This window comes from Manacus vitellinus, unplaced genomic scaffold (genome assembly GCF_001715985.3).
Source record: "Manacus vitellinus isolate BGI_N305 unplaced genomic scaffold, ASM171598v3 scaffold_3_pilon, whole genome shotgun sequence".
Lineage (NCBI taxonomy): Eukaryota > Metazoa > Chordata > Aves > Passeriformes > Pipridae > Manacus > Manacus vitellinus.
In genome coordinates, this window is record NW_021940535.1 from 39,563,269 (window position 1) to 39,580,504 (window position 17,236).

General features: G+C 43.9%; 1 protein-coding gene across 1 annotated transcript; it reads left to right on the forward strand.

Annotated features, from left to right (window-relative positions):
* Positions 1-637: 637 nt before the first annotated feature.
* Positions 638-13,227, forward strand: LOC108643958 (phthioceranic/hydroxyphthioceranic acid synthase-like). The gene is made up of 7 exons (XM_029961981.1): positions 638-652; positions 2,252-2,320; positions 3,048-3,201; positions 4,099-4,259; positions 6,291-6,494; positions 6,598-6,779; positions 7,072-13,227. Exons 2-7 carry the CDS (start codon positions 2,260-2,262, stop codon positions 12,625-12,627), a joined length of 6,318 nt encoding a protein of 2,105 aa, XP_029817841.1. The 5' UTR covers positions 638-652; positions 2,252-2,259; the 3' UTR covers positions 12,628-13,227.
* Positions 13,228-17,236: the final 4,009 nt, after the last annotated feature.

A 17,236-nucleotide genomic window follows, 5' to 3' on the forward strand; every position in this document is an offset into this window, starting at 1 on the left:
TATAGCAACCTGCCAGTACCTAAGGAGGTATAAAAGAAAGCTGGAGAGGGACTTTTCGGAAGGTCATGGGTGATAGGACAAGAGGCAATGGCTTTAAACACAAACAGAGTAGGTTTAGATTAGGTATTAAGAAGAAATTCTTTACAAGTTGCCCAGAGAAGCTGTGGATGCCCTATCCCTGGAAGTGTTCAAGGGATGCATGGGGATGCATGTTCAAGTGTTCAAGGCTGCATGGGGCTTTGAGCAAACTGGTCTAGTGGAATGTGCCTCACCCATGGCAGGGGGTTTGGAGTTAAAAGATATTTAAGATTCTTTCCAACGGAAACGGTTGCAAACCGTTCTGTGATTCTATAGTTCATAACAAGGTATCTCAAAGTAATTGTTGCACTAACTGTACAACATTAGATAAGACAGAGATATTACTCCTGACCTCGTGTAAACCTGATAACCTACAAATTTATTGCTTCAGGGAAGTAGTTTTGAACGTTAGTCAGGGTCACTGACTAGTCGCATTTGCTTTCATTTCTTTAAAAGGCGTTAGCAATTTCGTCATGATTTAGCATGTATGTTTGGATAAGAAACCACACAGAATCCTATATAAACTACTTCCAGAGACTCAGCCTATTACTCCACCCTGCTGGGATGTTATAAGGTAAGAGCTCCATGGCTCACTGGATAACTCTCTAGATGCCAAAGACATGTTTTATGTTATGATTGGAAAGTCCTTATTTTTCTATTATTTGCTATTTGAGTGCTAACTTAAGAACAGTGCTTAAAAGTACCTTTGTGATAAAAGCATCTTTGTTGGGCTTTGCAGCTTTAGCTTATCAATTACATTAAAATAAGAAATAATAGAATCATAGAAATCATAGACAATTTTGAAAGAACCAAAAGGAAACAATTGTTATAGCATTTCAGAATTTGTATTATTGGTAAAATAGAATTTACTCCTAGAGAACCAGATTCTGGTCTCCTTATTCTTGCTAGGTGTCTTTTTCAGTCTTAGTTAATGGATCTGGGAAGTAAATTTTTCAAAGTGTGAATCTGAGCAGTTATTCTTAATTTCACCTTTCAAAACAAACCTCTAAGAAATGATAACTGAATAATACGTGGGGCTGTCAAACAGTCTCATCTTTGCTTCATTGCTGTCAGTCAGTGACTGAGAAGGGCTCTTTGGGATGTTCTGTGGTATGACTGAGGTGAGAATCTATCCCACTGCCAAGAATCCCCCCCAAAACCTTTCAAAAGGCATCTTCTCCTCTTTGTGAGTTGAAGCAACTCCAGGAAAACTTGTATCATCTGAGGTGGGCATCCTAGTGAGTTCTAATTGGTTCAGTTGAGCTGATTTTTATCTGACAAGTTCCTTTCCCAGAATTAAGGAAAAATAATCATCTGTCAATTCTACACTGAGGTATTTAATTTGATCCCAAAGAATTATTTTTTTTTGCCATCTAATTGGTTGAAAAAATTCATGTATTATTGTGAGTCGTTTTGCAACAAAAATCTTTCCCTGTGGAGCTGCAAATGAGCTGAAAGCCAGTTACTTGTATGGCTGTAGTGAGGCTACCTGGAGACTGTGCATTGTCAGGAACAGTGAGATCATGTGGCTCTCACTGTGGTCTGTGGGGGTCAACCTGTGCCTGCAGATGAAGCTGCTTTAGACAAAAGCTAGGCAACCTTGGGATCCAGGGAATGAGGTGTTGCTTTCCAGGCACTTTTCTGGAGCGTGGAAGATGCACCTTTTGTTCCTTCAGCAGCTTGGTGTTGGTTGCCTGTTTACATGGTCTGGTTTAAAGTGGTAATTTGCAGAGTCTGTGTGGGAGATGTGCTTTGTGAATAGGATAGAGACCATAGAGCTGAAAGTCTGACTTGGCCAATGCACTGTCCACTTCTGTAGAGAAGAAGAAATGCAGAACTAATCTAAGGAAAGGCTCAAGAGCAGATCAACTGGCAGGAGTAGCAGAGGTTAAACAGTAAAAAGGAAGTGTCTGTCAATGAGGGAGTTTGGGGAATTAAACGGGGATTTTCCTCTGAGGGGAGGGACAGCAAGAAAAATACAGCACAGCTCCGGACCCCTGTGGGGAGTGTCGTTGTCATCACAACCAACAGTAGCTCATTCAAGATGAATGAAGCTTTGAACAAGTGTAAGTGGTATATGTGTTTGTGAGAAGTTCACCTTTTAAGCTAAGATTTATGTAATGGGAAATGCATAATTGTTTGATCTGACTGACACTGCACCTATATTGTGCAGCGCAGAAGATGGAGATTGAGACTGCAGACGAAGTTGCTATTGTTGGAATAGGATGCAACTTTCCTGGAGGTAAGTTTGGGGTAAAAGCAAAGCTGGCTGTGAGTGAACATGGAAAAGCAGAGTTATTTATTAGTGTTGAAATGGAGGAAAACAACATGTTCCTCCCTTAGTAGAATGTGTTGCTTTTCTACTTGTAGGATGTTTTTAAAAGGTCGTGCTGTGGTGGAAACTAGTTGGTTCAAATTAGTCTGCTGACAGACAGACAGACAGACCGACCGACCGATGTGCAGTGCTGGCAGTGGGCGGGGCATTGAGCTGCACACAAAACTCCTACAAAGGAACTGGATGGGTCTGGGATGATTTGAACTTTCTGCAGGGGCACTGTCTGGGGGCCTGTGCATTGGTGCAGGACTCTGCATCCATAGGGACAGGACAGATCGAGGGCCAGACAGTATCACCAGCTGTGCCTGTAATATGGATAGGTTGGGTTTTCCTAAAAGAAAACTTCCTGCTTTGTTGCAGTATGTACTGTGGGTGCAGTGAGACAGTAGGGAAATGGGGAAGAGAAGGTGGTTAAGGATTTTGTGGGGTTCCTTTGCTTTTAGACAAACAGTGAAGGGACCAGTCATGCTTTTCAATTTCCTCTCACTAAAGAATGATCTGTTCTTTCTCTGGCAATTCTATGTAAGCAACCAGATTTACCTGTGGGAGTTCCTTGTAGCTGATTGTGCATTTCTGAGTCTGCGAGGGAGGGGGAGCCCATAATTTAATCTATTTTAAAAACTTTGTACAACAGGAGATGGAATTGATAGTTTCTGGAAAGTGCTGGAGGAAGGCAAAAACTGCACAGTGGAAATCCCCCCTGAGAGATTTAATGCCAAAGAGTGGTATGATCCAGATGATAACAAGCCAGGAAAAATATGTACAACGCGAGCTGCTCTTCTCGATGAGTGAGTCTGCTGCTGCCCTGTGCCACTGATTTTTGTTGTACTTAGACTATGGGTACAGCTGTTCGGAGGCTGTGACTGATGTGAAGAATAGCAAATTATTATGGTCAACAGATTTGTCTTTTATTTGAATTCTACATTCAAATTAAATGCTCAGGCTGCAGACCTTTAATGAAATGAGAAGTTGACATGCCCAAAAAAAATCTTATTGGCTTCTGGGATTAACACTCGGTAGGGTTGAATTGTAGGGCACAGAATTCCTTCAGTGATTAGTCCCATGTTAGATATTGAATTCTGCACTGAAATCAAGGGATGATAGAAGGCCACACAAATGTGATCTTGGGGTACAAGATTAAGGTTGGACTTGGTCTTTTGTAAGCGTGGGCCTACTCTGAAGATGTTTGTAAAGAAACACATACACACAAAGTATTTGGAATTTGCTGTTAGAGAAGTAGGGGTATCTCTTGGAAACACTTGAGCTGATGCTCTAGCTATTGGTTGTAAACTGTAAAGCATGGGTCTGTATTGGCTTAAAATAAGGTAGAAGACAATATTTGTTTATAACTCCTTGGCTAAGACCACATTACAGGAGAGGGAGACTCATTCTGCACATTTCATAATCTGAGCAGTCCTGTTGGTACTAGTGGAATAACCATGCAAATAAAAATGTCTAGGAGTGGGCTCTTACCTCTGCAATGCATAATCATTGATAAAAACACATCTTCTGTGGTGGGACATCAAACATCCTTGGCCTAGACACATTTTTTCCTAAATTTCATAAATGGGGATTGTGGCCTAAACAACAGTTGTTGCTTTGCTTTTTGTGAAATTGCGAAAAATGTGTACTGTGAGTCTAGAAGTAAACATATATTGTACTATTTTCTGGTCTGTGCATTTTAGATTTAATTCCTTTGACAACCACCTGTTTGGGATTAATAACATGGAAGCTGAACGCATGGATCCTCAGCAGAAGTTACTGATAGAATGCACATACAAAGCCCTGGAGGATGCAGGAGTCCCTGTAGAAGCTGTCAGTGGCACCAAAACAGGTGTTTTTGTTGGTAAGATGAAAATTTCATGTCAAAGAAAGTGTGTTGGAGCCTCCCAAAGACTGGAGCACTCCTTCATAAACTTTCCAGATATGTCCAGCACTGGAGATCTAAGGCTACTGTGCTATGGTACTCCTGGTTATCTTTGGAGAGAATTACTAGGCTCTAGAAGTTCATGATACAATTCCTGTATCTCTTTTAGGTGCTCCTCTTCTTGTCTTCAAGTACTGAAGTGCAAGCAGGAAACAATTAAACTGCCTCCCCAACCCTTCCCAAGAATGATACTCCCAAGCCAGGCTGTGATGTCCCACCCTTAAGGGGAAGGGAACACCCAAGATTCATAAATGCTCCAGTCTGCAAAAAATCACAGTTTTATTAGTAAATTACAAAGCTGGCATGGCAATTGGTATGTCAGTCCCTGACCTACTATATAAGCACATGGCAGTGGTTTTGGTTAAAGGGGTAGGGTGAAAGTGAAGAGAGAAAGGAAGAGATGAGTTAAAGAGGGGAAGAGAGAAAGAGGGAGAGAAAGAGAGAGAGAAAGAGAGAAAAAGAAAGAAAGAATGAAAGGAAGGAAGAAAGAAAGGAAGAAAGAAAGAAAGAAAGAAAGAAAGAAAGAAAGAAAGAAAGAAAGAAAGAAAAGAAAAGATGAAGAGATCACCAGTCGTGGTTCCAGCATCCGGATTCCTGGGAGTGCCCCCCAGGCTTGGTGGGGGTACCTTTTTATAGACAGGTTTCCCCACCCTGAAGACAGGTTTCTTGCTTTCCATGTGAAGTAGTTATCATGAGCAGTCCGTTCTTTGAGACCTTTCTGGAAATGGGTTGGAGGGTTTGTGAGTCTTGGGTGGTCTTGATCCCCCCCTGCACTAGATTGACCTTTGGTCGACAGTTCGTGCCCGCTTCTGTGCTGATGCTGTCTTTTGTTTGTTAATGGGGACAGAGTGGTTGGAAAGTGGCCCAGTGGAAAAGGCCCTTGGAGGTGCTGGTCAAAGTTGCTGAACATGAAGCAGCTGTGTCCAGGTGACCAAGAAGGCCAATGGCATCCTGGCCTGTATCAACAATAGTGTGGCCAGCAGGACTAGGAAAGTGATTCTTCTCCTATACTTGGCACTGGTGAGGCCACACCTTGAGTACTGTGTCCAGTTCTGGGCCCCTCAATTCAGGAAGTACATTGAGGCAGATCCAGAGAAGGGCAGCAAAGCTGGTGAAGGGTCTCGAGGGCATGTCCTATGAGGAGAGGCTGAGGGAGCTGAGGTTGTTTAGTCTCAAGAAGAGGAGGTTCAGGGGTGATCTTATCGCTCTCTACAACACCCTGAAAGGAGGGTTTAGCCTGGTGGGGGTTGGTCTCTTTTCCCAGGCAACTAGAGACAAAACAAGAGGACATAGTCCTAAGCTGCACCAGGGGAAGTTTAGGTTGGACATTAAGAAGAAATTCTTCACAAAAAAGGTGATTGGATATTGGAATGGGCTGGAGAGGTGGTGGAGTCACCATCCCTGGAGATGTTTAAGGAAAGACTGGACATGGCACTTAAGTGCTACGGTCTAGTTGATGTGGTGGTATTCGGTCATAGGCTGGACTTGATGATCTCAGAGGTCTTTTCCAACCTAATTGATTCAGTGATTTTGTGAATCTGTGACTGTGTCTCAACAGACTAGAACAAGGATGTTTATCCTAGAAAAGTGCTGCTCTACCTCTGTCCCCTTCTGGCCCCCTTCTCCAGTCACATCTTGTTCTTTCGACAGTTCTTGGTTATTACCAGCAGTCCCTGTTTGGCTCCATGGCTCTCTGGCTATCGGTGTTTGAGATGAACATATTAGCCCCTTATCTTCTGGGCTTCTGCACAGGCCTACACTTTTTTCCAATATACTGTTTTCCAGTATAATTTTGCCTTTGACTTGTGTTGAAGCAAAGGTTCATCACAGGAGCACTGATGCCACATGGTTTACTATTAAAACTGAAAACCAAAACACACCATCAGGTTTAGAGCTGTACGTCCCTGTTGTTGGCCTGGGTTAACTTGACACATATCTTATATTTTACAGGACTTATGAATCGAGACTATGAAATCGTAACAAGCAGAGCAGTGAGTGCAATAAATCATTATGATGGTACGGGAACAGCCATGAGCATTGCTGCTAACAGGGTGTCATTCACATTTAATCTGACTGGACCGTCCCTGACTATTGACACTGCCTGTTCATCTTTTCTTTTTGCTCTGCACTACGCCTTGCGAGCCATTAAATCAGGTACTGGGACTGAAGAGATGCTGGACAATGAAATTAGGATTGCTACTGTTTCTGTCTATCACCTGGGCCATCTCAACATGAGTATGTTTCTGTTTTACTGCAGGAGACTGTGAGGCAGCAATCTGTGGTGGGGTGAACTGCATAATAGATCCCCGCACCTTTGTATCTCTCAGTAAAGCAAAGATGATCTCTCCAGAGGGAATAAGCAAACCCTTCTCCAAAAAAGCAGATGGCTATGGAAGGGGAGAAGGCTGCGGTGTTGTTTTCCTCAAACCACTGAAAAAGGTAAGCTTTCTTGTGAAGCAGCCTAAAATAAGACTGTTTGCTTGCCTTTATCTTGTATCTTCAGCTCTAATAATTACTTTTCCAGAGAAGATTTTCCAATTCATGTTTAAGATTAATGAAGGGTTTCTTGAGCATTAAATATTTATGTTCTTCCCCTACCATGGGACAGGGGTCACACAGTTAGAAGTCAGCATCATACTCTGTCAGTTCTTGGATTTGTTGTGTTGTTTTGTTCTGTCCTATACAGAGAGAGCATGAGTTAATTAAAAATAATTTAATTTTTATGAAACAGGCAAAGGAAGACTACAGCAAAATCTGGGGTGTGATAAACATCAGTGCAGTAAATCAGAACGGTAGGTCCACGACTCCGATCACAAGACCGTCTCCAACAGAGCAAGAGAAGTTACTGCGCAGCATTTACGGAAGTCGTGTCGATCCCTCAGTTGTGCAGTACATTGAAGCGCACGGTACAGGAACTGCTGCTGGAGATCCTATTGAGGCTGAAAGCTTAGGAAGTGTCATTGGTAAAAACAGGTCTTCCCAAGCTTCCATTCTGAAAATTGGTTCAGTGAAAGGAAATATTGGGCACACCGAATCAGCTGCCGGAGCAGCCGGGTTAATCAAAGTGCTTCTGATGATGCATCATGGAAAGATTGTTCCATCCTTGCATTACTCAAAGGAGATGAGCAGCATCGATACAGAGAAACTAAACTTTGCTGTTGCCACAGCTGTAGAGCCCTGGGAAGAATCCAGCGAGTATGGAAGAGTAGCTGGCATCAACTGCTTTGGGTTTGGAGGAACCAATGCTCACATTGTAGTCAGACAGGTCAAGCAGCCAGAGCCTCTTCCTGCGTTTAAGAGGCCCCTTGAATTATTTCTGCTGTCAGCAGCATCAAGTAAGTCCCTTCAGATGACAATGGCTGACACAGCTGAGCAGCTGAGCACAAGAAACTCTGTGACTCTCCCAAGCCTGGCCTATACCTCTGCCTGCAGAAGAAGCCATGCCAACTATAGGTACCGGAAAGCGTTTGTCACAAATTCCCTCCAACACTTGCAGCAAGAGCTTAAGTCAGCCAGCACTGAACCTGCCATGTCCAAGGTGGAACCACAGCTGGTGTTCGTGTTCTGTGGCAACGGCGTAACGCTGAAGGAGTTCAGCGAGGCTCTGCTGAGCTCAGAGCCAGTGTTCAGAGGCAAGTGTAAGGAAATAGAAGACCTTTTTCGGCAACACACTGCCGTCAGCGTCCTGTCAGCAAGGGATCATAGCCCACAGGATTTGTTGAATCCAGAGCTCTCCCAGCCCTTGCTTTTTACCCTGCAGGTTGCCGTAGCTTCCCTCCTGAAGTACTGGGGCATTAAGCCTGTTGCTGTTGTTGGCCACTCGGTGGGGGAAGTTGCCGCTGCTCATATTGCTGGGTACCTGTCCCTGGCAGATGCAGTCCAAGTGATTTATCACCGGAGCAGGCTGCAGGCAAAGACTGCCAGTGGCAGAATGTTGGTGGTTGGAAACATCCCCGTTCAAGAGATTGCTGAACGTGTGCATCCCTACTCGGGAAAGGTCTGCATTGCTGCTTTCAACAGCCCAGTTTCCTGCACCTTGTCTGGGAATGTAGACTCAGTGGAAACTGTCCAGAGAGAGTTAGCTCAAGCTTTCAGACAGAGAAACATCTTCCTTCATGTTTTAAATGTCCCAGCTGCGTACCACAGCCCCAGCATGGATATGATACTTGAGGAGCTGGAGGAGAAGATAGAGCCTTTAGGAAAGCAGAAGGGGGAAATTGAAGTGATTTCAACGCTGACAGGGGTGGCTGCATCTGAAAATGACTTTGCTTGTGGCAAATTCTGGGCCCGGCATACTCGTGAGCCTGTTGCTTTCAGTCAAGCCATCCAAAGTGCAGCTAGAGACAGGGAAAACGTGGTGTTTGTGGAAATAAGTCCTCACCGAGCATTGCAGCGAAGCATAAAGGAAACTCTAGGAAAAGGCACAAAGGTGTTCTCCTCTTTGGAAACTGACGCAGAATATCAGACGCTCCTCACCCTGGTAGGAAATCTGTTTGAACTGGGATATAATCCCAAGTGGCAGCACTTCTATAATGGGTATCAAAGTGTTCCAGTGGCCATTCCACGCTATCAATTTGATCGCCAAAAACTCATGGCTTTTCTGAATGCCCATCAACAAGCAAACCAAAGGGGTGTCAACGCCAGTCATCCTTTGATTTATGGCATAAACAGTGACAACATGGAGTATGGCTGCCTGCTATCTCAGGACACAACACCATACTTATACGAGCACAAGAACAATGGGGTGGCCTTAGTCCCCGGTGCTTTTTATGCAGAGCTTGGTCTGGCCTCTGTGATGAGCAGCTCAAGGCCTAAAGTACCTCTGAGTACTTGCCAGCTGAGTATTGTTTTTTCTGCCCCCTGTGTTCTCACTCAGAGTTCCCAAGTGTTGAGTATCAAGCTGAGTCTGCAAAAAGATGTGACAGCCTTTGAGATTCTCTCTTCCTCCAATGCAGTTTATGCTGCCGGCCAAGTGGCAAAAGGACCTGAAGCTGTGGTGGAAGAAAGCACCATCTCCTTCCAAGACATCTATCAAAGGTGCAGATCAGTGATTAGCAGAGAGGAGGTTTATGAAGCACTGTCTCAGGTTGGCTTTCAGTATGGCTCCATATTCAGGCAGCTCAGTGATGTGCATTATTGCCAGGAACTAAAGGAAGCTATAACAAGCGTAAAGGTGAACAAGGAGACTGTCAGAGAGATGTACAGCTACTGTATCCACCCAGTGCTGCTGGACTGTTTTCTGCAGATGACTGCTGTCTTGACCTCAAGGACATTCCAGTCCAGAGCAGGTTTTCCTTCAGGGATAGGCAGCCTGGTGGTGCTCCGGCCGCTGGAGGAAGAAATGATGATATATATGAGAACAAGCAAGTCCACTGGGAACTGCCTAGAGGTCTGTGGATGCTTTTTGGACAAACATGGCTCTGTTTTGGCTGAGCTCAAACGCGTTGCCATCACTTTCATGAAAGAAGCATCTTCCAGAGACAACGAGTTCCTGTTTGAAAACAAGTGGAAGGAAGTCTCTCTTTCACAGACAATTGGACATCTGGGGGTTAAGCCCAGAGTCCTAGTGTTTGCAGACAAATTTGGGATAGCCGAGCAGCTCAAAAAGTACTTGCATCCTGCTTCAAGATATGTTATGTATGAAGATTGGGAAGCGCTCTTGGAAGGCTGCACAATGAATAAAATGAGAGCAGAGGTTGAGGATTATGATGAAATTCTCTTCCTGTGGGGAATTCAAAAGTTAAATGAAGATTTCCCAAGCAAAGTGGTAGATCAGTTGGCAAAGTGTTGTGAAGCCTATCGCCAAGTAGTGGTGGCATTAAGAGAGAAAACGTCCCCCTGTTCAGTCAGAGTGATCACTTACAGAACAACAGAAAGATACGTAGACCACGTTAACTGTGGGTTTGTACTGTATGGCATGACCAGAACTTGTGTTGTTGAAGTTCCAGAAATCACATTTCAGTTGATTGACCTCAGCTCTTGCAGTTCCCTGGACATCTCAGTGCTAGCAGATGTCCTTGTCAAATGCAGAGGTGGGGATTATCCAGAAGTTTGCATCAGCCAAGGAAGAATTTATGTGTCTGAAATCAGACACACACCTTTTATAGATGCAGATTACATCCAACCTGTAAGATCTCTCCAGAAGTCGCAGACGTTCACTTTGTACACGTCTGATCCGTACACAGCGAAAGACTTGTCTGGTGAACTATCCACCAGCACTGCTACTCAGCTTGACAAACAGAGTGTTGAAATTCAAGTGGATAAAATTTGTGTCCACTCAGAAGATTATTTTCCCATTAGTGTTTCTAGTTGCAACTTTGGTAATACACTGTATTGGAACTCGCAAGCAGGAGACAAACACAGACTTTTAGCTCTTGATTTCAGTGGCACAGTAACAGCAACAGGAACTGATGTGAAAAAAGTGAAAGTGGGAGATCACGTGGTTTCATGTTATCCCACTGCTGCATCATCCAGGGTTCGGATTCCAGGAATAGTTTGTTTCAATGTAAAGAAATTCCCATTGTTCCAGAATGTCCCTTGTGTGTCCTACTTCATCATTGCCTGGGAAATCTTCACTCAGAGATTACCCAAGGGGAAACATGGCAGAACATTGGGAATTATTACTACAGAGCCATTATCGGTTTTGTGCCATGTTCTTTGTGCAGCAGCAGAAGAGATGGGTTGGAGAACAGTCCTTGCGAGGCCCACCCCTGATAGGTTCCAGTATATAAACCTGTGCAATGCTCTTGTTGTTCTTCCTCCTGTCAACAGACTGTCTTGGGAGGATCTGGCCCACATGTACTTTCTTAAAGATGTGGTGATCGTGTGTGGCAATCGACAGTCTGAATGTATCCAGAATGTCAGTGAAATTGGTCATGAAAACATCAGCTTCCACATCCTTACCCTTGCCAGCGTTTTCCAGAAAGCACCTCTGAAGGAATTGCAGAAGACTGTACATGTCTGGGTCAGTTCCATGGATATGAAACGGTTTAGACGTCTCTCAGGTTCCGTTTTTCAGCAGACGGAGAACTTTGAAAGGCTAAACTCTGTGATGTCCTATTTCACGTGCACTTCTGTCCCCCTTGCTGTACTGAGAAGGCAGAAGGACATCAGCATGCTATCAGACATACCGTTGTACGAACCCCAGAAGCAGCTGTTTAAGCAGAATGCTGTTTATGTAGTAGTGGGAGGGCTCACTGGACTCGGCTTTGAAACGGTGAAATTCATAGCCGAGAATGGAGGAGGGTGTATTGCAATACTCTCCAGGAGAATTCTGAGCAATGAGAAGCAAGAAGAGATGAAGGCTTTGCAGCAGCAGTACAAAGGGAGCAAAGTAGTGTTTGTGCAGTGTGACGTGACTTTGACCGGGGATGTTGAGAAAGCTTTCAAGTCCATTGCAAACACCTTTGTGGGGAGTCCGATCAAAGGTGTATTTCAAGGTGCTGTTGCTTTACACGATGGCCACCTTGAAGTTCTGACCTTGGCTGACTTTCAGAAAGTGCTGAGTCCAAAAGTAGCAGGGACTCTAAATCTTCATTGGGCTACCAGAGGCCAGGAGCTTGACTACTTTGTGTGCTACTCCTCTGTTGCTTCCTTTCTGGGCAATGCGACCCAGACAAACTATGCAGCTGCAAACTCTTTCCTGGATCTCTTCTGCCTCTACAGGAGGAACCGTGGGCTTTCAGGCCAATCCATTAACTGGGGTGCTTTGAACCTTGGCATTCTGCTCAATCAGAACCACATCCAGAGCATTCTGAGATCCAAGGGTATAGACATTCTGCAAGTGCATGAAATTCATGAGTATCTCAGGAAAAGCTTACTTACGAATAACCCACAGCAAGCTGTTGTCAAATTGAACTTTCAAGCTTTATATCATCATGTTTTTACTCGAATAAGTTCACTCAAAACTCGCTTCATATCACTTATGTCAGAAGATTTCAGGAACAAGCTTGAAACCCCTGAGGAAACTCAAGTCCCAGATACTGCCTTTCTCAAATCGGAAGACTACATCACCTCCCTGGTGAGTGACCTCACTGGATTGAACCCCAAGGAACTAACCATGAATACACCACTTTCATCTTTGGGCATAGACTCTATGTTAGCTATGACAATTCAGAACCGTGTGTTTCAAGAGAGAAAGGTGGACATACCTCTTCTGAAACTGCTTGATCCTCACACAACTCTGTCAAGTTTAGTAGTTGTTTTAGAAGAAACAAGCAATGCAAATGGAGTAGTTGAGAAGAAGAACGGTGCGATCGAAAGTGTAGAAAATGAGAGCCGGCTGTAGGAATCTTGTCCTCCAGGAATTGTGTAACTTTGAAGATACCCAGACTTTTGTAGCATCTCAGAATACATCGTTGCAGATGGGGTAGAACATCTGGTGATGCTGAATGTACTCTTTTACAATGATTCAGGAGACTCCACACCAGGTTCTTCTGTCATCGTGCCAGCTGTATTAATCTCAGTCAATTGTTTGCCTTGTTATGTTTAGTATTTTTTTTAACCTTGATTTTCAATAGTTTTAGCTGGAAATAAGTAGAGTAATAGCTACATATTTTCATTTGGTGAATTCGTATGTTTAATGCACATTGCATTTTTTAAACTATTCAAGTTATGATTATATTTGTATGTTTGTATCTCTACGTGGTGACTATACAAGTAAAACAGCATAAAATTATCAACATTTTTGTCATTCTGTGTTCTTAACGTTTCACTTTTTTTAGTATTATCAAATGTTTATAAATACAGCATGTTTTTGAAAGACTTATGATGTTATGAGTTTCAAAAACCTAATGTTTTCTTCAAGTCTTCAAAAATATTAACAATTTACCAGATGCAAAGCATATAGTAAAGCAAATGTTTTTCTTTATGAATTAACTGATTTTTATTAAAGCCCAAATAAAAAAGAATATTAAAAAAATTTAAAAATCCAAACCTAAAGTGTGTCTTTATCTTATTTTAATTTTCGGTCCCTCATATTCTGTCCTAGTTTAAATTTTCCTAACCCTAATATCTGCCCTGCTTTTGCTCCAGTGAGAAAATGGAGACTTTTCCTCAAACACACTGAAGGAAATTTTGTTTATATTTTCTTAATATGGGAACAAGGTGTGTGTACTGGTGATTTACCTTACGCCAGAGACATGCAACGAGTTCCTTCAATCTATGGGCTATGCTCCTGCTGATACAGCCCAGCTGGCTGTGACCCTTCATCGTGGTCAGCGTGCACAGTCAACTCGTGCTTAGTACACTGCTCATCAGGACCCCCCTGTCTTTTTCATCCAGGCTGCCCTGCAACTAGTCATTCCTCAGCCTGTAATGCTGGGGCTTAGTCTGTCTCATGTGCCAAACAAGTGCGGGGGCTAATCCACCCCAGGTGCAAAGCCTTGTATTCACCATGGTTGAAAACAATGAAGATTCTGTAGAGTATTTGTTGCTCCAAATAGTGGCCCTCCCTTTCAATGTGTCAAATGCTCTCACCTAACCTGATGTTGGTTAGACTGTTAATAAAAAGCTTGTGGGATGCTTCTAGTGACTTGTTGCCAGAAGGACTTGCACTGCCAATATTACCCTTTAGGCCTCTCAGTCCCATGAATACTTCACCCAATTTATAGTCCTCTTTTTCAATCTATGTAGCTTCAATTTGGCTACAATGATGCACTGGGACACTGTGCTGAAAGCCTTGATGGAATCAAGGTGCATAACAATTCTCTTTTTCTTGTCTCAGTCTTTTCATTCTTCAAAGTAATCAGGCTGGTCAGGCAGCATATGTCTGTGCAAAGTCCATGCTGGTGGTCCCCAACCACTTCTTCAGTCATGTCCCCAACTACCTGAGTTGTTCTGAGTTTATGGTTTTGTATGGGCAGAGATCCTTGTGACCTTGCCTAAACATTTTGGAGGAAAGCATGGTAATGAAGTGAGAAGCAGCAGTGTACGTATACATATACACACATACATATATACATATGTGGAAAGGCACGGGGAGGATTTTAAATCCAGAGTGGTTCTGGTGTGGCAGAACCTGACCAATAGCCAGGCAAATCACAAAGCAGAGAAACACATTTGTTGTCCTTGTTGCCTGTGCTGTTCCCTGTTCAAAAACACAGGAACTTTGCAGCACTGATGTCAAGGGGAAAGCAGTAGCATAATGGGGCTGCTTTGCACAGCAGGAGTAGATTAAAGGTATGTTAGATGTATGTTACATGTATGAGAATCTCTCATACATCTCCACACTGCGCAGCAGTGACTGAACCTATTGATTTTAGTCTTGATAAAGACGGGTCTGATTCTGTGAGACTGAAGCACCAATTTTGGCTGGCTGCAGCCAGTGCTGCTTTTTGGCTTTCTCTTACCAAAGCAATCCCTGTTCAGCCAGTACTGTGAAACCACTTGTATTCTGAGGTATTGCTGAAGGACCTTCTCTCTTCTATGTGTTTTGCTTTGGACTGCTTCTGTGAATCTGCCATAAATGTTCCAAAGGTCAGAATATTTGAACAAAACCAAGATCATTGCCATTCCCCAGAAATATAGTGAGAAACCTGATCTTCAAAAATGCTCTGCAAAGTGATTTTCATCTACACCAAAGGCAATTAGAATTGACTGTTCTGACAGCAGCAGTTTGTAATGCAGGGTAAGGTAGAGCACTGACTACTCTTTCATTTGTGTCTGACAAACACATGGGAGATATGACCAGAAAAATAGCCTGGAAAATATACATAGATGACACAATAGCTCAGAGATATGCTTGACATCCTGAAAGCAGCAACCAGCAGGAGAAGGTAAAGTTACCCACAAGCAACAGAATGGACTGCAAAAACATGGAAGCAACATGTAGTGCTGTAGGAGCAGTGACAAAGTCCTGAATGCCATTCTGTACTACCAAACATCATAAATGGAACAGATAAACAGGACCTTGCTTATGGTCTTACTTATGCCTCTGATTTCACAGACTCACAGAATGGGTCAGGTTGGAAGGGGCCACAGTAGGTCATCTGGTCCAACCTCCCTGCCCAAGCAGGGTCATCCTAGAGCACATGGCACAGGATTGTGTCCAGAATCTCTCCAGTGAGGGAGAGTCCACAACCTCTCTGGGCAACCTCTTCCAGTTTTTGGTCACCTACACAGTAGAGAAGTTCTTCCTCATGTTCAGGTGGAACTTCCTGTGCATCAGTTTCTGCCCATTATCTCTTGTCCTATTGCTTGGCACCACTGAGAAGAGCCTGGCTCCATCCTCTTGGCACCCCACCTTCAGATACTTATAGACATTGATGAGGGCCCCTCTCACTCTTCTTGAGGTTGAACAGCCCAATTCCCTCAGCCTTTCCTTGTAAGAGATGCTCCAGTCCCTTAATCATCTTTGTCACTCTCTGCTGGACCTGCTCCAGGAGCTCCATGTCACTCTTGTACTGTGGAGCCAGGAACTGGACAGCACTCCAGATGTGGCCTCACCAGGGCTCAGTAGGGGGACAGGATCATCTCCCTCAAACTGCTGGCAATGCTCCTCCTAATGTTCCCCAGGATTCCGCTGGCCTTCCTGGCCACAAGGGCATACAGATGACTCCTGGATAGCTTGTTGTCTACCAGGACCCCCAGGTCCTATTCCACAAAGTTTTCCAGCAGGTTGGCCCTCAGCCTGTCCTAGTGCATGGGGTGATTCCTCCCCAGGTGCAGGACCCTGCATTTGCTCTTGTTGAATTTCAGAAAGTTCTTCTCTGCCTGTCTCTCCAACCTGTCAGGGTCCTTCTGAAGGACTGCACAGCACTCTGGGGTATCAGCCACTCCTCCCAGCTTTGTGTGCTCAGAGAACTTGCTGAGGAGGCCTCTGCCCCTTTCATCCAAGTCATTGATGAATAAGTTAAAAAATACTGGGCCCTGTATTGAACCCTGGAGGACAGCACTAGTGACAGGCCTCCAACTATACCCTGTGCCACTGAATGCAACCCTCTGGGATCTGGTGTTCAGCCAGTTTAGTTTAAGTGGTTTTAAAAGTGTTTCTTCCTTCATCAGCTGCTATCAAACATGATTGAAGAGAGCTGTAGCTGTCATTGCCTTCTGAAAAATGATGTTCTGCTCAAAATCTGAATTGTAATTAGATAAATTACTTGTAAAAAAAAATCCATATCTGTGTTTTACAGAAGGCTTTTAGTGACAATGTTTGGTCTTTGCAATTAATCTTAGATAGTTAACTACACAGGGATATTTTTAATGATTCTGTGCCCTCAGGCTCCAAATTCTCAATACTGTTATCAGAGGAAGCATCCCATTAGCAGGATGCATTTTCACTAATCAGATAGTCATGACTCTGGCACAGGACTTGGAAAACTATTAATTTTTCCAGTCAGAGCCTGAAGTGATATAACATTTAGACAAACTGCTAAAACACCTGTCTCTTCTTCTCTGAGTACAATCATAAATGCAATTAGTCAGATATGTTCCAAACAGAAGCAACATAAATACAGAATTAATGGCAAAGAGCTGTAATGTTTGTTTGCTAAATGTGCTCATGGATGGATTTTTTCCTCAGGCACTTCATGAAAACATCCTCCTGTTGCATAATAGGAGCTTGTAGGCTGAACTAATAAATTCACTTTCCTGCAAGTAAACCAATGCCTGTTTCTTGTTTTGCCTGGATCACATAATGCCTGATAACATCCACGTCTGCCCGCAGGTGTGTTCTGCACCCGGGTCAGGGGCCAAAGGCAGCCTGTGGCTGGACCATGACACGGTGGTAGCCGTAGCTCTGGCAGGGGCCAGGTGATTTCCCCAAGACCAGGGTTGGCTGTGGCCATGGCCTCCCTGCAGTGCCTCTGGGAGTCTCTCCCCATGGTCCCAGCTGAGTTACCTTGGTCTTGAGCCCAGGCAGCCAAATCGCAGGATCCTATGAAGACAGTTGTTGTCTT